Source organism: Podarcis melisellensis (genome assembly GCF_964234715.1).
Source record: "Podarcis melisellensis genome assembly, chromosome: 14".
Classification (NCBI taxonomy): domain Eukaryota; kingdom Metazoa; phylum Chordata; class Lepidosauria; order Squamata; family Lacertidae; genus Podarcis; species Podarcis melisellensis.
Window position 1 is genome coordinate 13,047,110 of NC_138546.1, and position 23,907 is coordinate 13,071,016.

Below are 23,907 nucleotides of genomic sequence, written 5' to 3' on the forward strand. Positions count from 1 at the left end.
TTTTAAGTTTTACATACATATTGATTTTTTATTAGTGAAGTACAATAAAAGTGTGGCCTGGAATTCTGGAGGTTGACTTCCTTCCAGTATAGCAGCTTAAATTCCACAGTAAAACTGAAGCACTTTTCTTATCTTGATGCTCTATTTCTGTCAAAACATGTTTTGTTTACTTTGGGGCATTACCACCATACTTGAGGCTGGTACGCAGCCTGTGGAAAAAGTCAGAAGTTTAAATCAAAGACATGAGCTAACATAAACCCACATCAATCAGAAAGTAAAGAGGTAGAAGTTCTACAACAAATTAAGCAAGCTCAGCACATTAAATGGAATGAAGTTGTTGCATAGCATGGCAGGAGAGTTCTGTGACTTTCTTCTTGAATGCATGAGAAAACTGGCAATGATTTGAAAATGGTTGCCAATATCATGAAATACTGTGCCTATAGTGCTTTCAGTGTCACAGGAGATAACCCATATTGGTCCGGGCTGGAATTTTTTAGCTAACCATTTTTTATGATCTGAATTAAGTGAAATATGAAATAAAAGCTATTTTCTGTTTTAACAGTTTGGATTTTGCCTGTTGATAGCTTTTTGATTTTGATAGCTCTTTAAGCACTGTAGGGAAGTTACATATGCAGAAATATTAATACTTAAAAGTCTGCTCAGTTGTTCTTAACTATAATCCTAGGAGCTTGCATACACACGGATGGGGAGAGAATATTTAAGCACAGATGTGGGCCTCCGGTTGTTGCAGAAACAAAAAATATTCCTGGTATGATCAGTCATTATCACCTGCTTCAGGCCCCACTGACGTTCAGTCTGTATTGAATTCTCCCATTGAACTAAATGGGATTTAAAAGAATTTAATATTGGCTGGATTGTGTCCAGCTGAATTAAAAGCCTTTTCTCCTGCTTCAATGATGCCAGCATCATTCAGCATAGTACATCATTGGTGGGGATGCTACTCTTGCATGGTGACCACCGGATCCCTTGTAGTTTATATCACCCTGATGCACAATAGAGACTGGACTTATTTAGGCTGCGGCCAGGTTGTGCCTCTAGAAGGGCTTTCTAGCAGGGGTGCCCAAAGAAGCTTGCTGCCAGTAACTATGTGGAATGTTGAAATGAGCACATGTGTCAGGTCCTTATTTATAATCCCAGAGAGTTCAATTCACTTGCTTTGGGACAACTATGTCCCAATTGCAACAACTTGTACTCCCCTGATTTTTTCAGTGGCCTGGGTGTGGATACTTCCATCATCCTGTGTGTTGGAAGCTGTTGGGTCAACAGGAGATCTGAACAGATCGAGACCCATTCTGCCTCTACAGGGGAGCGGGGAAAGGAGCTGGCTAACGTGCTTGATTACATGTCTAGCTTGCTCTTGTAGCTCCCTGCAGATTCGTGGTGATTTTTTAAGCTTCTGAGCTTTGGAATCAACTTTGTGTTGGCATTTTCTCCAGAGTACAATGTGTTCTTTTCTGCATGCGACGCAGCATCTGGAATGAGAGTTACGCTTTGCTTTGCTCAACCTTGCAAGATGCTTTTTGGATTTTATATAAATGGGTGGAGGGAGATGCTCAGCCACTGATATTCCCCAAATGCCTGATCCTGCACTGCTTGTAATATACCTCAAAGTCCTAGGGAGTGGGTATGTGAGGGTTGGGGTTTTTTTGCAGTGTGTGTGTGTGACAGCTGCAGCATTGGGATTTAAATACAGAGGCTGGCATGGCAAGATCTTGCAACATAAGGAACCAATATAAAACTCAGAACAGGCGCTGTGGAAGTAAACAGCTAAATCTAAGCTTTCCCCCACTCTGCCTTGCGCAATTCGTTTCTTCTGATTTTCCCACTGATTGTCTTTGGCAGATGTGGCACAAACTCCACCTGTTGGACAAGAGAAGGAATTACAGTGAGCCAAAGAGGGGGCAAAACATACAAAGGTTTTTTTTATATGGAGTCTGTTTTTGGAAAGCAAACAGTAGGGCTCTACTTACCCCTATTTCAGGGATGGAGGATCTTCCAGCCTGTGAGCTACACCACCTGTTGTGGACTGGCTGGATGCTGAGGAATGGTGAGAGGCACCAGCTTGGGAACCCCCAAGAGAGGACGGCTCAGAGCCAGGGGATTGGTGGTAGGACAAGGATGAGGGGTCAGAGGGAGCAAACGGAGGAGGTGGTGTTGGAAGCTGAAGAGGCAACAGGGTTTAGTGAGAAGGAAAAGGCTGTGGCAGAGAGCAGTTCAGACTCAGAGGCAGAGGCAGGAAAGGAAGGGGACCAAGAGGCAGCAATGAGGCAGGCCGCCGAAGAAGCCAGGGAGTCTCCCCTTTCAGCTGTGACCAGCTCCCCTCCCTCTTGATCTCCCAGAAGACGAAGAGGATGAAGCGGGCAGAGCAAAGGGTGGCATGGTGAAGGAGCCTCAGGGTGCTGGGGAGAAGAGTCTTAGAGAGCAGTGGGAAGGTGGGGACCTTCAGTTCTTGCAACAGATTCATTGGGGCAAGACCTGCTGGGAAGGGTTGCCATGATCGCGAGGCCTGTGCTGTTTGCTTCTTTGAATGGAGAGTTAACTTTGTGAGTTATTGCTGACCTGCCCCAACTCCTGCCTTGACACTGCCCTACACCTGATGCCAGTTGTGGGGCAGGTAAGGTAGGGGCTTAGCTGCTGGGCAGTGGCTGCAAAGAGTTTCTGAAGCACCCAACAACCATCCTTCATGTTTATTTATTAAAAAATATTTGTATATCACAATTTCCTTGAAAAATGCCAAAGTGTCTTACAATAATTATGATACAATTAAAACAGGACATTATAACACAATTAAAAACCACACAAACATTAAAGCAGTTCACCAGCTGATGTGAGGGCAATGCTGTTGGGTTCAGGTGTGCAGGATAGTTCCCTGCAAGGTATCTTCTCATTCCTCTCTCAGGCTGCACACACACCAAATATTTAAAGCAAACTACCTCTGCCCCTGAGTCCAGGGAACTGTAGTTTGTTAAGGGTGCTGTAGCTTTGTAAGGGGTGAACTGTGGTTTCTAGGATTCACTGAAGGAAGCTACATGCTTTAAATGTATGCTGTGTACACAGCTTCAGAGATTGACTATGGCATTTTCCCAAAGGTTTGACAGAGCCTTGCCCCAAGGGACTCACAGTCTGCTGAGGCACAAGGGAAATACTAGAGGAGAGGGAAGGCAATGAAGACCGGAGTAAATAAGAGATGGATGTGTTTTTCAGTTTCAGGCACTTCAGTTTAGATATAGATATTTGATGAAGGGTTTGTTCCATTCTGTGGACAAGATGAGTTTTGAGGATTGATTTGAAGGGGAGGTGGACTTACAGAAGCATTCTGGGTAGAAGTTGCAGGCATAAGGAGAAACCAAGGGTGGGGTCATTTTAGAGAAAAGGACACATCCACGAAGCTCAGGGTGGTAGAGCTGAATGAGCCCAAAGGAAGGATATAAAAGCTGGCAGGTGCAGGGACATAGCCATGGAGAGTATTGAAGGCAAGGACATGAAGCCTGTGCAGGAACTGGGCCGAGTTTGGAAGCCAGAGCAGGGATCTAAAGGAAGCTAGATCATGGCTTACCTTTCTAGGATACTTGTAAGGGGCAGTGACTTTTTTGACATGATCCTGTAGCTCCTTAATGAGTGCTTCTGGGTCGCGGGAAACATAGTCGGGTGCCAAAACCACAAAGGCTTTCACAACCTTAACACATGAATATGTTTGTTAAAAGATCATGAAGACTTAGCAAAATATTCTTTGGGCAGATTATAACAATGGATCATTTCCAACGGTCCACGACCAACCCAAAGAATGGTAAACTCTGTGTGTGTGTTTTGTGTCCTGTGGCTGCACCACCTTTTTTTAACAGGCAGCTGAAGAGATGGACTGTACAGCCACAAATCTCTTAAGCCATTTTACTGTGCCAGCTTAAAGCTAAGCGTGCCAATTTAAGTGGCTCGGGGGATTGCTGTTTGTACATCCCAGCATAAGGTGTTCAAATCAGCATGGACCATTGTGTTCTGGAACATGAATTCCTTGTGGAGTTCATAGGCTTTCAAATTCAAAAAAGAACACGTAAACACCAGCAGGATTTTGTCTTTTCAGAGACGTCTTTTTGCTTACAACAAATGTGAACCATAAAAAAAATCAACTTTCAATTATATGACAGTTTAAAAACCAGAAATTACAAACCTAAATGGCCTATACTGGCTCCTGGTATGTTTCTGAGCACTATTCAAAGTGTTGGTGCTGACCTTTAAAGCCCTAAACTTTAAAGCCCTGTATACCCAAAGGAGCATCTCCACCACCATCATTCAGCTTGGACACTGAAACCCAGTTCTGAGGGCCTTCTGGTAGTTCCCTCACTGTGAGAAGTGAGGTTCCAGGGAACCAGGCAGAGGGGTTTCTTGGCAGTGGCGTCCGCCCTTTGGAATGCCCTCCCATAAGATGTCAAGGAAATAAATAACTCTGACTTTTAGAAGACATCAGAAGGCAGTTTTTAATGTTTGATGTTTTATAATATTTTTATATGTGTTGTAAGCTACCCAGAGTGGCTGGGGCAACCCAGCTAAATGTAATAAGTAATAAAATTATTATTATTATAAGTATAATATAATATAAGTAATAAACTACTTGTTGTTGTTGTTGTTGTTGAAGGTGCTTCATGCATTCTGGCCTTCACCCATTCAAAACAGCCAGCAAACTGTTTCCTCTGTTTAAAAACATTCCATACTGTAATACAACTCAACTCCTTTTACCTCCCTTCTGATGGAATCTGGGCTGCTAACAACAGCGGATTCTACGACCGCCGGGTGTTCTATCAATGCACTTTCCACTTCGAATGGTCCAATGCGGTACCTTGGAAACAAAAGAGAAGGCTTTGAAGGGACCTTCTGATACTTGGTCTTGGTCTGCAGAAAACGCTTAGCACCACATAGAAGGTGCGTTACCCAGCAGAATTGATGACATCGTCGGCTCTTCCTACGAACCAGAAGTAGCCATCTTCATCTTGCACTCCTCTGTCCCCGGTGATGTAGAAGTCCCCATGTACAGTTGAATTCGTTCTTTCTGGATCATCCTGGGAGAGGTGAATAGGTACTTATAAAAAGCACAAGCATGCTCATGCTTGCAAATTTAGGCATAGATGAGTGTGTGTATATGTGTGTATGTTTATGTATACTACTGTATTTTTTGCTCTATAAGACTCACTTTTTCCCTCCTAAAAAGTAAGGGGAAATGTGTGTGCGTCTTATGGAGCGAATGCAGGCTGCGCAGCTATCACAGAAGCCAGAACAGCAAGAGGGATTACTGCTTTCACTGCGCAGCGATCCCTCTTGCTGTTCTGGCTTCTGAGATTCAGAATATTTTTTTTCTTGTTTTCCTCCTCCAAAACCTAGGTGCGTCTTGTGGTCTGGTGCGTCTTATAGAGTGAAAAATACGGGATATCTCCATCAGGAGGTTGTGGACTCTCCTTCCTTGGGGGTTCTTAAGCAAAGGTTGAGTGGCCATCTGCCATGGATGTTTTAGCTGAGATTCCTGCATTGCAGGGGGTTGGACTCGATGGTTCCTCGGGGTCCTTCCAACTCTATGATTCTATTATATCTATATCACCACTACAGTCGTACCTTGATTTTCGAGCAGCTTAGTTCTCACAGTTTGGCTCCCGAACGCCGCAAACATGGAACTGAGTGTTCCAGTTTGCAAACTATTTTTGGAAGCCAACAGGGCTTCTGTGGCTTCCGATTGGCTGCAGGCACTTCCTGCAGCCAATCAGAAGCTACGCTTTGGTTTCCAAATGTTTTGGAAGTTAAACGGACTTCCAGAATGGATTCTGCTTGACTTCCAAGGTACGGCTGTATTATTTTTATTCATTTCCTCCTGCTGTATCAATGCTATTTGCCACACCCTTCTACCCTATCATGCCATAAGACTTGAGTTAATATTACTGAGATAATGCAAGTGCTACTGAATTATACCATTTTTGGGAGCAGGTAAGTATTCAGCCCTTGGGTTAACGGTGAACATTTTAAGAACACCAGAAGGAAAGGCAGGCTGTGCTTGCACATTGCACTAAATCCAGAGTTAAACACAGGGGTAACCAACCTTTCTGGACCAGCAGGGTAGATACTGAAGGAAGTACCATGGCTGCCATGGGGCAACACATAACACAAAATTAAGAGTGGTAATTACTGCTCCATTCCACCCCAAGCTGTTTCTTGCTTACAGTGGGAAGGTATGTATCCAATGCTAGTCCTACACAGAGTAAGCATGTTGAAAGTAATAGAATTGACTAACTTAGGATCATTCATTTCAGTTGGTCAGCCCTGAGTGCAACGTACAGCCCTATAATTCTGGCTGGCCAGTGTCTGTACATGGAATTTGTGGGGTGGGGGAGCACCATTTAACCTCTGCCTCGCCCAATAAGGTTTTCCTGGGCATGCCTTTGCTCAAACTTTCAGTGCTGTGTTTCTTTCTGCTTGGTCAATGGTCCTACAAGACAAGACGCCTGGTCTTCCTTGCTCTCCGACTCTCATTCTGAGCCCCTCAAATGGCTACCAAGCTACTTCAGCCCCTGCAATAGCTTCTGAGTTTCTGCCACTGGATCATCTTGTCCAGCTTTACGTTTGTAGCTGGAAGGGCAAGATGCTGCTCTAATTCCTGGCGATCCGAAAACTAGATCCAATTCTGAGTAAATAACGGCTTCTAGTTCTTACTTAGCCGTGCAGTTTGCATCCCTACCGTGTATCGAGTGAAAAGACAAAATGGCCGTGTCGGTTTTATTCGGATAGCAATATCTCCTTCTTTCCCAGGAGGCAACGTATTGCAGTTTTCATCTATTATCTAAAAGCAAAGAGAAAATAGTCAAAAGCCATCGGATTTTCTTTTTTTTTAAAGCGTACAAAGTTGTTTTGGGGGGGTCAGGTGGTAAAGGGCAATATCTCACTGCTACAGCACCTGCTTCACATCCAGAAGGTCTCAGGTACAATCCCTGGCATCTTGGAATTGGGGTTGGTGAACGATGATGTCTGAAACCCTGGATTGCTGCTGCCAATGTAGACGATGCTAAACCAGATGGACCAATGGTAACTTGAAGTGAGGCACCCCAGTATGGTCCACTTTAGGCTGCCTTGTGCCTTGCACGTGAATCCCAACCACACCAGTTAAAGACCAGTTGCTTAAGCTAGGGGGGTAGCCAACTTTGTGACCTCCAGCCCTTAGGTTCTCTCCTCCCCCAAATAAAAAAACTCTTAAAACCAGCACTGCATACTGTACCTGAGTGTCATAGGCTGGGGAAGGCTTCCCCATAGAGCCCGGCTTAATTTTCATCCCCTTGAAAGTTCCACAAACCAGCACCTGTTTCAAGTAGTGAAAAGCAAAGTGTGGCTAATGAGATTTCGGTGGGTGAAGGTGCCAACTTGAATAAAATATTGGGGAGGCCTAGGTAGGCCCTGCCCTGCATAACTGATCACTAGAAGCGGCACACGCATGCCATTTGAATGGCAATGTCCATCAACTTTGTGGGGGGTGGCCCCCTCAAATATTTTATTGGGGGGCTGAAGGGGTTTTGGCCCCTAGGAAGTGGCTCCTATGGGTCAGAAATGCTATGTGACATGTCAGTGAGAAGGTAGAAAAAGTGGCATTCTAAAAGCACTGGAGAAATCGTATGGCATCACAGTACGGTGTCTACTTTGCAAGTAGTTCTCAGGTTCAGTTCCTGACATCCTCAGTTGGGCCAGGAGAGACCCTTGCCTGAAATCCTGGAGGGCTGCTGCCAGTCAGTGCAGACAGTACTGAGTTAGATCAGCCTCAGTGCTCTGACTCTGCATAAGGCAGCATCTCACGTTCATGTAACTAATCTGGTTGCATGCTGTCAAGATAATTAATTGGTTGGTCTCACTAATTAAATCAATGTTTAAATGTTGCAGCCCTGTTAACAGGTACATTAAGCCTTTATATTTTATACTGTTGTGAGTTTATGGGTGCTAGACACCCTAAATTCCTGGGTCCAGTAGGTGTTAGAATTTAATCAAGGCAAGTGTTCAAATATAAGGCAGATTACTTTCCTAAGCAGGAAATCGCCTGGGGCGATGGGCCATTAGGAAGGCAACGAGCCAGAGAGCAAGTGGATAGGGCCCCTTCCTCTGCTCAGAGTTAATCAGAAAAACAAAAATCAGGTTTTGGGGTTGGCTGGGATGTGACCTGGAATAAGATGTTAAAGCCTGGTAAAGTTAGGAGAGTGGGAGAGAGCATCAGAGTCATGGCTGATACCTGTCTGGATCCAGAGCTGCAGCTATGGGAGAAGCAAGACCCTCTTGAAGTATTAATGCTGTGAATCCCTCCATCGTAGGCTCAGGTTGTATATATGTGTAAATAAACCATTTATGATAAAGACACTGCAGTCTCCACTGTGCCTCATTCTGTGAACTGCCCTGAGATCTTATGATGAAGGGTGGTATATAAAATTAATATATAAACAAACAAATAGATTCCCAAAAGGAAACACAAACCCAGGGTGAAGAGCCTGAACCCCTCTGAAATTTTGCACCACTCGGGGTGGCATGCAAGTTACTTCTTTTTGCTTTTTATGTAGCAGAATATGGACATCCATTGCAGCTTCATGAACGTTCTGAAAGCAGAAAGAACACCCTGTTGCTGCACTTTAAAAACTGCCCAGCGTTACCGTCTCTGTCTGCCCGTAGCCTTCGTAGATATCCAGTCCTGTTTTTGTTTTCCATTGCTCCATGATTTCTGGGTTCATGGGCTCCCCTGCGCTCACGCAATGCTTCAGGCTGTGGAATTTATAACTTTGGATAAATGGGGAAGGGAAGAGAGAGAAACGTTTAGATTTCAAAAGGGTTAATAATCAAGAGGTTATACAATTAATCATGGTTTGGAGAACATGGATAGACAGAAGCGTTTCTTCTAAAAAAGCTGAATGGTTAGAGATTCAGGAAACATTTATTTACACAGCTAAGCTATGAAAATATAAATGGTTTATAGGAGGAAGCTTTCTAGGTTGTGTGATGAGTTCACCTCTGCCCACCTGCCAGATTTGGTCCATGGAGGTTTAGAAGCAATAAGGTTTCCTGTTCCAATTTTCTACCCCATAGTATAAGATCTCCCACTTTATCTTTGCTCCTACTTCCAGAGCTAGAACTGGAAGTCTGCATATCTGTGTAGAGTTGCTTGTTAACAACAGCCTGGGCAGCTATAGATTCCTGCCAGGCATTCATCCTAGACTTGCCATTGATCGATTGCTTTTATATCCCACCGTCTTTCCCAAGGAGCTCAAAAGGGGCTTACATGTTTCTCCTCCTCATTTAACCCCTTCCACAACAACCCCGTCAGGTAGGCTAGCCTGAGAAGCAGTTGACTGGCCCAGCGAGCTGCATGGCTGAGTGAAGATTTGGTCTCCCCGGTCCTACTCTGACAATCTAACCCAGCCTTTCTCAGCCTTGGGTCACCAGATGCTGTTGGATTACAACTCCCATCATCCCTAGCTAGCAGGAACAGTGGTCAGGGATGATGGGAGTTGTAGTCCAACAACATCTAGGGATGCTAGGTTGAGAAAGGCTGCTCTAACCACTACACCACACTGGCTCTCACTGGCTTCTCCTCACCAGGGAGGGCAATAAATGTTTTCCTGCTTAGGCTGGGATTTTGTCTGAGCAAATGCAATGATAAGTGGTGCCAACAAGTAGTAAATAACAACAGCACCTATAAAAACATAATAAAACATCAAACATTAAAAACGTCCCAATACAGGGCTGACTTCAGATGTCTTCTAAAAGTTGTATAGTACTTCTTTACCTGCTTAAACTGTGATGGATTAGCATCCCATAAGCAGTTGGAGCAGAACAGAAAGTTGTTATGGGAAACCTGGACAAAGCCTAGATGATTATAAAAAACAATGGATCAAAATCTAGTTTAATGCTGTGTACAGATCGTAATATATAGCTTTTTGCAGCTATCGGTAGGCAGTTTTTAAAAAAGATGTGGCATACAGACATATTTGCTAATCCGTTCTCCAGCTGATTGATTTAAGTACTTATGTATCCTGCTTTTCAACTAGTCCTCAAAGCAGCTTAACATTTATAAACAGATGCATCAAGAACCACATGTTCAAAAACAAAACAACTAATGGAACAGGAGATGTTCTTTCCCCCAAGGCAGTTGCTATAAATTAGCTCTCTGGGGGTTGGAGAGGGGAAGCCCTCCTCTCTTCATCCTTGTAATTTAGCCTCCAAAAACAGTTATTAGCCTGTGAAAGCTTTATTTGCCCGCCTTTTTACTTGTAAGATGGGCAGGTTGAGGATGAATGGGGGACCCCTTTCTACTCTTACCAGCCTCTCATGAGTAGAAAACTGGTGAGTATGAAATAAAATGAAATATGGATGCAAGGAACCTCATCTAAATGTTGGCGAGGCTGCAGCTCCATAGGCTCATACCTCCACATGTGGTGGGAATGCCCCAGAGTTCAATCCTTTTGGATAACAGTGCTGCATGAAATCTCCAAAATAACCAAACAGGTAATAGAAGCAACTCCAGAACTAGCTCCATTAAATATATTCCAGGACAACAACACACATGCACGGGACAAGAAATTCGTAACTCACTTAATCTCAGCAGCTAGAAGTATATTAATGCTTTCAAAGCTCTTGGAGACCTTTTAGATAACAAGTGACTTATAAGAAAATAATAAAGGGATAATTTGGGCACACTGTGGTCTGCCATGAGGTCTGAATTTAGGTAGCTGTGGGTCAACACTGTTGAAAGTAGATTAAGAAGATGAACTTGCAGAAGTGAGCTGGGCTGAGAGAGAGATGAATGCTGCAGCCATCACGGGGCGGCTTCACTGTGAGATAAATTCTATGTGTCTACTCAGCCAACATCCCACACAACCAGTTCAGTTGTATGAATCCAAACAATGTTCAAAGGAAAGTCCAGTCCTTGAGTAACTAGTATAATACTTGTCCCTTACTTCAAGTACAGGGGTTGGCTCGAAGCGTGGCATGCTGTGAACGAACACACATGCCCCTTGGATCCAGGGTGCAAAAACACTGCTCCAAGCCGATTTTGCCCAGCCTGTGTCAGACGTATTCCAAATGATGTCCGAGGGGGTCAAATCCAGCCAATACCTATGTAACAGGAAGAAGAAGTGCAAAAATATTAGGAATTCAACATCACACTGCTAGAAATGTTCCATCAGCGTAAGCATTTCTAGTTGTTTGCCTTCTCCTTCCTCTTCCAGCATGCTGTTGTGGGGTTCTCCTCCCCCCACAAAAAACCCTGTGCACAAGGGCAGGGGAGAAGGGAGAAGCCCCATTGTGCTAGCTGAAATCATTATGTGGGCTTCCACTAGTGGAATCAGTTAGTTGACCCCAGCAAAGGAGGTGGATTGCTGTCATACGTACCCAGCCTGTAACTGCAAGCCACACCATTGTGAAGATCTGTTCTTGAACTATCTTAAGACAACTTGTTCATTTGGCATTCATCCTGCTTTACTTTCACAAAGTCGTTAGACTAGATGTGGTCTTCATGGAGCATTTGTTCTGATTTGATTACGGGGTGGTTACATGACTGTGAGCATTCATGCTGATTTGCGTGTGGGGTGTTTCCGTGTCTTCCCATTAATCATTCATTTATGCCACACTTTCAGTGTGTTTCCTGTCACTTTCCAAAGTCCAGGTTTAAAGTGTTTTTGTTGTGGTAGGCCACCAGAGCCCATTTTGAAGGCACAAACCTGAAGGCCGGTATGTATGTATGTATGTATGTATGTATGTATGTATGTATATCATAACATATACATACTCCTTTATTTATTTTTTACAAACACCTCAAAGCGGTTCTTTTAATAATAATAAAAAGGTACCGTATTTTTCAGTGTATAAGACGCCCCCGTGTATAAGACTTTTTGAGGGACTAAAAATTAAGAAAATGGAGTTGTTGAGCTTTTTGGGGGAGGATTGCCTAGGGTTGTTGAGCTTTCTTTAGGGGGGATTACAGAATATCGCTCACTCACCTGACATGCAATGCAAGAGCTGCCAATCGTATTTCACATCGCTGCTAGAATACGCCGACTGCCCACCCAATTGCTGCAGCGACAGCCAATCCAAACCAGCCCTTGCTGCAGCCAACAATAACATGCCCTATAGCCACTGACAATCTCCAGCTAGTGGCAGCAACCAATCCCATGTCCCCACTATGCACTGTTCGTGTATAAGATGCCCCCCCCCAATTTTCAGATTAATTTTTTTAAAAAACCAAAAACCTCATCTTATACACGGAAAAGTACGGTATGTGCTTGTATCCTTCTGCAAAATGATCAGAATGATTCGTTATCTGGGTGCTCTCATGAAACTGAGTGTGGATCAGATGGCAAGAAACTGAAAAAAGTACACACACACACACAGACACACCACCTTTCATACCTTCCATTTACACCAAGGCCAATGCCATGACTTGCGTGAGAATGTTCAGTCATTTTGGGAGTCCCCGTTGTCCCGCTAGTGAAATAGATAGCCATTGGGTCACAGCTCTTTGTGACTGCACAGTCATGCTCGGCAGGTGCAAGCCTGTAAGAAATAGAATAAATTGAAGCCCATTTGATCAAAAGAACCACAGACTTCAAGCGCACGACTCTTGCCAAATTTGTCCCGCAGAGAGATTATGTATAGAGACAAGTCTGTATACTTACTTCAATAAGTCGCTGAAGTTTAGCCAGTCCTCCCTGTGGTTCCTTGACACAATGAGCTTGAATTCTAGAGATGGGCATTTGGAAGCTATGGTATCTACTGCTGGGGCCAGAACCTCGTCAGTAATGATACATCTGGCCTTTGAAGTCTGGACACGGTGGAGAATGTCTTTTGCCGTCAGCTGTGTTGTCCCAGGAATAAGAACGGTTCCTAATGAGGGACCAAATGACGAAGATTAAAAATGACGTCACATGTTTCCAACTTAAGAGCGATGAAGAAGTGGTTAGAGCAGGGGTAGGCAACATAAGGCCCGTGGGCCAGATGAGGCCCAATCGCCTTCTCAATCCGGCCTGCGGATGGTCCGGGAATCAGTATGTTTTTACATGAGTAGAATGTGTCCTTTTATTTAAAATGCATCTCTGGTTTATTTGTGGGGCTTGCCTGGTGTTTTTACATGAGTAGAATATGTGCTTTTATTTAAAATGCATCTCTGCGTTATTTGCGGGGCATAAGAATTCGTTCATTTTTTATTTTTCAAAATATAGTCCGGCCCACCACATGGTCTGAGGGGCAGTGGACCGGCCCACGGCTGAAAAAGGTTGCAGACCCCTGGGTTAGAACATCTGCCGTGCATGTAAACCGTCTCCGGTTGAATTCCTGGAATCTCACACACAAAAGGCTAGAAAAGTCCCTTGTTTGAAACCCAACAGTCCTCAGCTTCCTTCATTGCAATGGGAGCACTGAAGGCTTCGGATTTCAAACTGCATGGGGGGGGATGAGTCATACCGCAGGGGAGGGGGAGTTAAGGATCCAACTCACTGACTGGATCCAATCCCTGACCCCTGCACTATGGTTAATATTTGGCATCCAGCTGGAAAACACAGCTGCACAAGGTGCAAACTGAAGCTCTATTAAGGGTGTGTGCAGACGTATACGGGAACAGGACAGAAACTAGGACCCCATCTGCATTATCCATTTAAAGCAGTATCATCCCACTATAATAGTCATGGCTTTCCCCCCAAAGAACTCTGCGAATTCTCAGGGTGCTGGGAATTGTTCCCTTCAGAGTTACAATTCTCAAAGTGTTTTAACAGGCAATCCCTCTTCCTAGGGAACTCGGGGAATTGCAGCTCTGTGAGGGGAGTAGGGGCCTCCTAACAAATCTCAGCACCCTTGACAAACGACAGTTCCCAGAATTCCTTGGGGGAACCCATGACCGATTAAAGTGGTCTGATACTGCTTTAAATGCACAGTGGTACCTCGGGTTAAGAACTTAATTCGTTTTGGAGGTCCATTCTTAACCTGAAACTGTTCTTAACCTGAGGTGCCACTTTAGCTAATGGGGCCTCCCGCTGCCGCCGCATGATTTCTGTTCTCGTCCTGAAGCAAAGTTCTTAACCCGAGGTACTATTTCTGGGTTAGTGGAGTCTGTAACCTGAAGCATCTGTAACCTGAGGTACCACTGTATAGTGCAGGTGGGGGCTAGAAGAGAAGCAGAAGGTATACATCTGTATAAATAAAGCAGAAAGTAAACATCTGTATAAATAAAGATCATTATCCATGAAAGGATGGCTCAAGTGTTTAGGCAAAGGGCAACCCCTGAACTAAAAAATGGGAAGGGATTGATCCTGATCCCATATGGAGAGGGCCCATCCTGCTTCCTCCACCAACCAGCACTTCTCCGCATGCTGCTAACCTGTTCGCATGCAAGCCACATTCAAGAGCCACCATTCAGGAATCCGTGGCAGGATCACAATGACTCTGTCTCCCCTCTGCAGGCCACACTGCTCAGAGAGCACTCTAGCCGTTTTTTTGGAAACGTGGGACAGCTCCACAAAGCTCCACTTCACTTGGTCTCCTTGATCATTGACCCACCAGAGAGCTGGGCTTGTCGGTCGATTTCCTTCCTGTTGGAATGACAGAGTCAGCTGGCTATAAACAACCACACTCAGTTGGCAGAACGCTTCTTATGGCCAAGTATGAAGTACTGGTTATAGCTAGAGGCCTGTCAATTTTGGTTTCTCATGTTTCAGTTTTAGATTTAGTTATTTACACATCAGTTTGCAATTTAGTTTTTACTTTTTTTAAAAAAATCAGTTATCGTGAAAATTCCTCAGCAAAAATTTTCTCACTATCCTCATTTTTGGATGCAATTTTGCCCAATATGTACAATTTTATAAAGCAATCTTCCCTAATACAATACATTTTTGTTTCTTGTGCCCACTAATATAAGCATTCATATTCAAACTTTACCCTAGTATTTTGATTTTTCTAAACATTACTTGGGCTAGAGAATGGCACTGAAAAACTCACAAAAGTTTGAATTTCAAAGTGTTTTGTCCCCTATGTTGTTTTGAAAAGTGCAGTTTAGGATGTATTTGAATGTGAATTGAGCTGAATTTCTGCCCTGTCCCTAGTTAAAGTCATTAATTGGTTAATTTGACATTTCCTGCTTTGCTTTGTCTTTGTCGATGTCTCTACTAGTGGGATCAGCACCAGAATATTGTAATGCTCCTGTTAAAAGGTGCCAGCCAGCTATACCCTTTTCCAGTATACTCCGTTCCATTGCCCTCCCCACTGGTTTGCTAGGTCCACTCAACATGCATTCTGAACCCACAGAGCATGCTCAGTCCTCATGGGTCTGTTTTGTCCCCCCCCCAAAAAAATATTTTGTACTTTTACAAGCTTTGTATCCCTCAGGTCTGCTGATACCTCTTTGAGGGCGTATGGTGCAGTTTTGGGTACTAAAACGTAAGTGGCTAGCTTGTGGCCCTCCAGATGATGTTGGACTACAATTCCCATCATCCTTGAACATTGGGCATGCTGGCAGTGGAAGTCAAACAACACTGGAGCAAAGGATCTATTGAAATATAGGATCAAAGCTGTCAACGTTTCCCTTTTTTAAAGGGAAATTCCCTTATTCTGAATAGGATTCCTCGCAAGAAAAGGGAAAAGTTGACAGCTATGTATAGGATGGAATTTAAAACACGCACCACACACTGGCTAGGTTATTGTGTAACGCCAAGCCACAGTAAACAAGGTTTATGAACCAACAACAAACCATGGCTAACAAGCAATGGTTAATTTGTGTTTAACAAACCATGGCCAAACTGCTAAGGCATATAAACCAGGGCTTAGTGTTATGCGCGAACCAGACTGCTGTGTTGATGCACCACATTTGAAAGACTTGACATGAAAAGTGACAGAAAATGTTACCTTTTCCGCCTCAGCCCAGTTATCTACCACATCTTTTGCAAAGTTGAAGTATTCTGGCACCTCTGGCTTATATTGTTCTTGTATGGATTTGTAGCCTGAAAAGTTCTGAGCAGCCAGGGCCAGCTGCCATTTGCTGAAGCTTCGGGAAGAAGACAGGTGAAGAGGCCAGAGAGCTCGAAAGGCTGAGGCCTTCGATAATATCATCGAGGTGATGCATGCCATAGTGAGGCCTTCCACAGTGTATTACATTCAGTGCATTTTTCATGAGCTGTCTACCTGAAAAACATAGGGAAACCATTGTACAACAGAGAAGATACTGATTTCTTCAGCTCGCTGAGAATTTCAAGGTTCTTTTTCTTTATTATTTTATGCAAAATCATTTCTAAACCGCCTATCTCTAACTATATACAAATAAATGAAACCTAAACACAATAAAACAGTATAATAAAAACAGGAATTAGGTAATAACAGGGTGCAGTCTTATAGGCCAAGAAAATTCTGGAGAGAAAGCATGTCTTTACGAGATGTCAGAAGCAATCAATGGATGATATTTTACACTTTGTTTGTTTGTTTGTTTGTTTGTATACTGCTCTTTATTTGGGGCAGGGGGATCTCTTAAAACATGACAAGATTATCAAAACAGAACATTACAAATGGAAATCAGATACGAAAATATGATAAAAGATCTGCATTTGAAGCCACACAGTTAGCAAAAAAATAAATAAAATCATCCCCTAAAAACATCAACAACAAAAAACCCTGGTTAAAAAGCAAATCTGGAAACGCAATAAACATTCCATGTGTTAAAACATCCGTGGCATGTAAACAAAATCATTGAGGTAGAATCTGCACCTCTTCACCTGACTATTGACCATGCTGGCTGAGGCTGATGGGAGATGAAGTCCAAAACATCTGCAAGGCTGCTCCATCGCATTATACCTCTGAAGGGTCAGTGGGCTCTAGTGCAGTCTTCTTCAACCTTGGGTCCCCAGATGTGGGTGGACTACAACTCCCATCATCCTTGACCTCTGGGCTAAGCTGGCTGTGGATGATGGGGGGACACTGGTCACGGCGCAAGTGAATCTTTCTTGTTTCTTTCTCTACTGTTCCAATGATTTGTTCTGCCCTCCATCCCACATCTGAGTTTTGGTTTAAACTGGAAGAATGTCTACAACGAATTCCAGAACTGGAGGCTACAAAGCCACTTTTATAAAACACTACAGGAAAAGCTACAATGATGTGTTTGTTCATACAACTGCCCTGATGTAAACCTTCAGATTATCTCTGAACCTAATTTACCACACGGGATCATTTTGTGCCGGGAGGGTGGGGTTCATGCTTGCTATCTTGAGCTACTTCAAGGAAAAGTGGGCTAAAACAAAGGAATGGAAGCCAAGTTTTTGTTTCTCAAACCCTACCAAGCCTCCCCTCTTATTTAGATTCTGGGTTATTTATGGCGTTTTCTCCTGGGTTATTTGAAAATTCGCCTTGAGAAAATAACCTCACAATATGTGAAAGAGAAGAGCGAAAGATAAAGATTGACTTGTCTTCTAGATGCTCACATGTGTTCCTGTCCCGGTCACATAATCACACAAATAAATCCTGATATAATCATAGCTACAAATATGGTATTTGAGGGTGTGAGCTTTTTATCAATGCACATCTGTTCAACATTGGCAATGGGGAAGAAACAGAAAGGAATAGTAGGGTAGTTATCATCTTCTTCTTCCACATTCACTGCATACTTTTTAAGTGATATGTTACCACTTTAAACAGTCACGGCTTCCCCCCCCAAAACCCTGGAAACTGTGGTTTGTTAAAGGCAATGTTTTTTTTTAAATAATGTTTAGGGGTACTGTCATTTTGACTCAAGAAAATCACAATTTTATACAGTGGTACCTCTGGTTGCGAACGGGATCTGTTCCGGAGCTTCGTTCGCAACATGAGCAGAACGCAACCCGTGTCTGCACAGGTCGCGATTCACCACTTCTGCGCATGACGTCATTTGGAGCATCTGCGCATGTGTGAGCGCGAAACCCAGAAGTAACCTGTTCCATTACTTCCGGGTCGCCGCAGGATGTATCCTGAAAGAACGTAACCTGAACCGAATGTAACAAGAGGTATGACTGTACAGTGGTACCTCGGGCTAAGTACTTAATTCGTTCTGGAGGTCTGTTTTTAACCTGAAACTGTTCTTAACCTGAAGCACCACTTTAGCTAATGGGGCCTCCTGCTGCTGCTGCGCTGCCGGAGCACGATTTCTGTTCTCATCCTGAAGCAAAGTTCTTAACCTGAAGCACTATTTCTGGGTTAGTGGAGTCTGTAACCTGAAGCATACGTAACCTGAAGCGTATGTAACCTGAGGTACCACTGTACTTCAAACTGGGAAAAATAAATACAGTAATTGGACAAAAGTACAAAGACTCACAAAATGTTGAGGGGTATGCGTATCCCTGTGTCTCTCCAGAAAAAAGGACTGGTTAAAGGTGTTTGAGTGTTGTTAGAAGACCCCTATTCCCCTCACAGAACTATAATTCTGCGTTCCTGGGGAAGAGGGATTGATAGTTAAACTACTCTAATCAGTCACTTATAAACAACCCACTCAAAGTTCTTCTTTTCCCTGCCTTGTCCTCACATGGCCAGGGTTAACCCAGGTCAAATGCAATGGTACTTGCGGAAGGAACACAACAGTTAGCAGACTGCTCAAAAACCTTTTAAATTAGTTACACTTCTCCACAAGGGTAAAAATTGAACAGGGTACTGGATTTTCTCCACTATCTCTCTCTCATGTCGAGCAGCAGGCCCAAACACACCCAGCCAGCTGGTCTACTCATGAGTAAAGCCCTGCAGAAACAGCTACTTGATCTAGAGATCTTCCTCCTTGAACTTGCATCTATAGCAGTTATTCCATCAGGCAGAGAGAGAGAGAGGGATGAAATGGCAAGATCTCTCCATGGCATCTGCTGAAAAACTAGCAACTTTTCAGCTTCTCTCTATTCCTGCTGTTACCTGCAAGATTTTGTTACTAAGAATTCATGCCTGAGCTTGTTCTTTCTCCCTTCTCCCTCCCAGTCCCTTTTTCCTTTTGTGTTGTGAGCCTGAGGGAAGGGACTGTCTTTTTTCACTAATCTTTTAAGCTGCTGTGGAAGCCTTGGTTTGGCAGAAGAGTGGGACAACCACCACCACCACCATTGCAACAACAACAACATAGTTGGGCCAGCCTGCTATTTAGACCCCAAGGTTCCTTGGGATATCTTCTCTCAGAACTATGCTTTTTAAAGATTACAAAATCCAGAAGTGGGCTTTAAACAGGAAGGATACCAACTGCAAAGAAATGCATATTGTTCCGGGTTAATGCTAGGATTTATTCTGGGGAAACCAGTTTGTCCAGCCTTAAGGGACTTAACAAAAGAAATTAGGTTTGAACAAAATACCATTCCGTCCCATTTGGAAACACCTGTATAACTGCAATGGTTTTATTTGGGTTTGTTTTTTTTAACATGGAATATTCACAGAATCACAGAATTGTAAGGGACTACGAGGACCACATAGCCCAATTACTATTTAATTATTATTTAATTATTAATTATTAATTATTTTTAAATTAATACTAATAATGGTTGTTGTTGTGACCTGCCCTGGGACCTCATAGTGAAGGTCGGTTAAGAAACCCCTTAAAAAGAATCTATTCGACATCAACTGTGTTTGCCTTTCTTTCCACATGCAATCTGCCCGAAGTGTGGCAGCAGCGAGCAAACGAAAGCCTGCGCGCTCTGGGGCCGCCGCCGAAGCGCTTGGACGAGAGAAAGTTGGGACAAAGAAAGCGAAAGCGAGAAAGCAGCCCCGCCACGTCGGAAGCTGTTCGATTACTCCGATCTCGGCCTCCGCGAAGTTCAGCGAGCAGCAGCAGCAGCAGCACCGCCCAGGGCGAGAGGAGGAGGAGGAGGAGCAGGGAGGGGAGACACTTACGCCGTTGCCTACAGTTTGTTGGACGGGCTTGGCGGAGGCAACTTGGCTGATCTCGATCCCTCGACGGCGCCACTCGCCCCGCGCCAAGAGGAAGGGGCCGTCCCTGCCTGCCTTGGGGGAAGAGGCTGGCCCGCCCAGGCACTTGTTGCAGAGGAGGACGGACTGGTCCGGCGGAGTTTCCTCGGCCGCCTCCCTGGCTCTGCGCGGAGTCCCCCGAGGAAAAAGCCAAGGTCAGTGAACTCTGGACTGCTTCGCGGTGGGATTCAGTCGCATGCCTGCCAATACAGCTTGCGCAATCATAGGGCATAAGAAGATGCAGGATCAGGCCAGCGGCCCATCCAGCATCCTGTTCTCGCGGACATCTGCACCAAATCTTCCAAAATTCAGCATCCTTGGAAGTCCACAGGTGTCTAGGTAAAGGTAAAGGGACACCTGATCATTAGGTCCAGGCGTGGCCGACTCTGGGGTTGCGGTGCTCATCTTGCTTTACTGGCCGAGGGAGCCTTCGTACAGCTTCCAGGTCATGTGGCCAGCATGACTAAGCCGCTTCTGGCGAATCAGAGCAGCGTACGGAAACGCCGTTTACCTTCCCGCTGGAGCGGGACCTATTTATCTACTTGCACTTTGACGTGCTTTTGAACTGCTAGGTTGCAGGAGCAGGGACCGAGCAACGGGAGCTCACCCAGTCGCGGGGATTCAAACCGCCGACCTTCTGATCGGCAAGTCCTAGGCTCTGTGGTTTAACCCACGGCGCCACCCGCGTCCACGGGGGTCTAGTGGGATGGGAAAAGGAGGAAAGCTTGTTTCTGTCCACACAGAGCACGCAGATCCACAGGGGACCGTAGAACATCGAAGCTGTTTTATCGCAAAGCAGACCAATGGTCCATCTAGCCCAGTGTTGTCTACACCGATTGGCAGCAGCTCTCCAGGGTTTCTGTCAGGCAGGAGCAGGTATAGGTAAATTCGGTCCTCCAGATGTTTTGGGACTACAACTCCCATAGTCCCTGACCACTGGTCCTGTTAGCTAGGGATGATGGGAGTTGTAGTCCCAAAACACCTGGAGGGCTGAGTTTGCCTATGCCTGCCAAAGTTTTGCAGGAAGGGAAGTGATGGGGAAGTGCTCTTGGAAAGTGCGATAGAACCCTTACAATCATGGAACTGTAGAGTTGGAAGGGACCCTGAGGGCCATCTAGTCCAACCCTCTGCAAAGCACTGGTTTTGAGACAGTGTCCCCTAAGTGCAATGAACCGGTTGCCTGGAAATCCCTGCTGTGTGTCGTGATGGAAGCTGAGCTGCAAAGGGTTGCTTCCAGCTAAGTTTTCTCGAAAGCGGTCCCATTGGACTAGCCATGCCCATTGATTTCAATGGGTCTACTCAGAGTAGGATGACCAGTGGACACCATTGCAAGCATCTTTAAAAGGTGGACTCTCGATCATTGGAGGTATTCAAGCAGAGATTGGATGACCATCTGTCGGGGGTTCGTTAGCTGGGCTTTCTTCATTGCAGGGGTTGAACAAGATGACCCTTGGCATTCCCTTCCATGTCTACAATTCTGCGATTCTTTGGGCAGGGGGGCCTTGGTGGAGGGGGTGGGGTCTGCTCTGCTCCAATGTGATTGCACCACGATTGTTCGAGAGATTTCAGTCATTTGGACGGCTTGGCTTCGCTCCATCCCCTGCCCCTGCTCAATATCGTGTTTCTTACTTTGCTTACATAAAAGTGTTTCCCACGTGATGCACGGCGATATTGTGAAACTCTCTCTGACTCTCTCTCTTCCTTCTGTTTATTTAGCCGTTTATTTAGCTGTTTATTGAGCCTTGTATACTTTGTTAGCCATGGGACGCAGGTGACGCTGTGGGTTAAACCACAGAGCCTAGGACTTGCCGATCAGAAGGTCGGCAGTTCGAATCCCCGCGACGGGGTGCGCTCCCGTTGCTCGGTCCCTGCTCCTGCAACCTAGCAGTTCAAAAGCCCGTCAAAGTGCAAGTAGATAAATAGGTACCACTCTGGCAGGAAGGTAAACGGTGTTTCCGTGTGCTGCTCTGGTTCGCCAGAAGCAGCTTAGTCATGCTGGCCACATGACCCAGAAGCTGTACGCCGGCTCCCTCAGCCAATAAAGCGAGATGAGTGCTGCAACCCCAGAGTCGGTCACGACTGGACCTAATGGTCAGGGGTCCCTTTACCTTTACTTTGTTAGCCAAGGACCCTCAGAAAATAGGGGGTCAGTCCCTCCTCTCTTCTTTGTACATGTATGAGACATCTGCAGCATGTGAAAACTTCATTGTATGAGACATCTGCAGCATGTGAAAACAGGGCGTCCTGCACAAACATCACTCATCCATTTTGCAGGGTGGTGTTTGGGAGATGAGCTAATAGGTTTGGGAAGGACGGCAGCTCAGGAGTAGAGCATCTGCTTTGCGTGCTGAACGCCCCTCGTTCAATCCTTGACATCTCCACATAGGGCTGAGAACATCCCTTGAGAGCTTCCAGTCAGTGTAGACAACACTGAGCTATATGGACTCAATATAAGCCGGCTTCCTGTGTTTGGGATCCATAAGGTTGTGGCTCTGCTGCTATATTGACTGCTCTGAGGCTTACAGAGTCTTCAGGGTTTTTCTGCTTTCAAAACATGTCACTGCAGAGAGACCAAGCTGGTTGATGCCCTCGAGTTGCCATGAAGACCTTGCTTCGATGCTTCTGGAGCCTGCGGCAGCCTCCTTGCACTCTCTTTCACCAAGCCAAGAGACACCTGGCCTCTCCGATCATCTCGCATTACGAAGCTATAAACCATGGTGAACTGGATGTACCTGAGTACTTTAATTTTGCCAGGGATGTTCTGGACAGGTGGACCCAAGAGGAAAAGGTAGGGGTTTGGCTGTTTGTGGGGGGGACAGGTAGGAAAACCAAATATTAATTGTACTGTAGTGCACTTGGTCTCCCTGGAGCACAGAGGAACCTGAAACTTATTTTTTTTAATAAAAATTAAACAATAGTAACATTTATATTCTTCACAAAGTTTATACACCTCTTGATTGTAACAACTACCACCACCAGCACCACAACAACAATCCCCAAAGCGGTGTATAAAACAGATCAAACAAATTATCAATAAAAATGAACAACAATAACTTGAGATTTTTGAATTTTTTAAATAGCAGTAGACTACTAAAAACAGATTAACGCTTGCATCAAGAAGAAATACTTCAATAATGCACAAGAATAAAGAAAAACAATGCAACTGAATATTTTTTTAAAAAGTGTATATATATATATATGGGTTGTTTCATTCATATTCCCTGGAGGGAAAATATTTTGATTAGAATTGCTGGTGTTTGAGGGTAGTAATATTTTTTTTAAGTGTTTATTTTATTCATAAATATCAGGATGCCTTCAAAGTCTTATATTCTCATTTAAAGAGGAAAAGTTACTAAGAATTCCACATAGTAGCATATTTCACAGGAGCCATTTGAAACATCAATAATATACAAAATATTTTTTGCAACATAGTTGAAAATGAAGCATAGAGGCCGGTGGCTTCGTTCAGCGATGTGTTCCCCAAACTGAAAGATGCAGGGAAGTCTTGGATTCAACCCTCCCAGACCGCCTGATTCCTGTGTCAGGAGCATCCTCCCCCACGATGCCGCCTTCTTCTTCTTCTTCTTCTTCTTCTTCTTCTTCTTCTTCTTCTTCTTCTTCTTCTTCTTCTTCTTCTTCTGCGATCCCTTGTAGCCGAGGAAGATTATCTTCCATAAACACGGTTTTAACAATGAGTCCGTAAGTGACTGTGGAGGCCAATTCTGGATCCACATGTCCTTCCACAGTGGGGACATTGGTTTCTGGGTGGGAGTTGATCACGGTGTAGATTTGCCAAGCGTGCCTTCCTCGTAGCACGTTTCTCCCTTGCATCCTGAGTTCGAATGTCTTCAAAGCCCATGACACCTTTGGTAAAGGCTGTTCACTTATGGACTCATTGGAGCGCGCGCAGGCCAGTGTTTCCCACTTGTCAGTGTTTATACTACTTTTTTTTAGATT

The 23,907-nt window shown here is 44.6% G+C and overlaps 2 protein-coding genes across 4 annotated transcripts in view; one reads left to right on the forward strand and one right to left on the reverse strand.

Annotated features, from left to right (window-relative positions):
* LOC309357014 (acyl-coenzyme A synthetase ACSM3, mitochondrial-like) lies at positions 1–19,985 on the reverse strand. Of its 3 annotated transcripts, none has more exons than XM_081888883.1 (14): positions 19,876–19,985; positions 15,907–16,178; positions 14,387–14,597; positions 12,693–12,900; positions 12,427–12,570; positions 10,977–11,133; positions 9,806–9,885; positions 8,676–8,799; positions 7,268–7,348; positions 6,734–6,835; positions 4,945–5,072; positions 4,753–4,852; positions 3,578–3,697; positions 1–1,881 (listed from the first exon to the last, which is right to left on the reverse strand). In XM_081888883.1, exons 2-14 carry the CDS (start codon positions 16,126–16,128, stop codon positions 1,795–1,797), a joined length of 1,764 nt encoding a protein of 587 aa, XP_081745009.1. In that variant the 5' UTR covers positions 16,129–16,178; positions 19,876–19,985; the 3' UTR covers positions 1–1,794. The 3 variants fall into 3 exon arrangements, with proteins under 3 accessions (XP_081745009.1, XP_081745007.1, XP_081745008.1); XM_081888881.1 differs by having other exon boundaries at positions 15,907–16,182; positions 19,876–19,983; XM_081888882.1 differs by having other exon boundaries at positions 15,907–16,182; positions 19,777–19,925.
* Positions 19,965–23,907, forward strand: part of LOC309357015 (acyl-coenzyme A synthetase ACSM5, mitochondrial-like) — a 17,796-nt gene continuing 13,853 nt past the window's right edge. The window contains exons 1-2 of the mRNA XM_081888884.1: positions 19,965–20,105; positions 22,517–22,738. Of these exons, the coding sequence (XP_081745010.1) occupies positions 22,550–22,738 (189 nt within the window). The 5' untranslated portion in view covers positions 19,965–20,105; positions 22,517–22,549. The remainder of the gene's footprint in view (positions 20,106–22,516; positions 22,739–23,907) is intronic.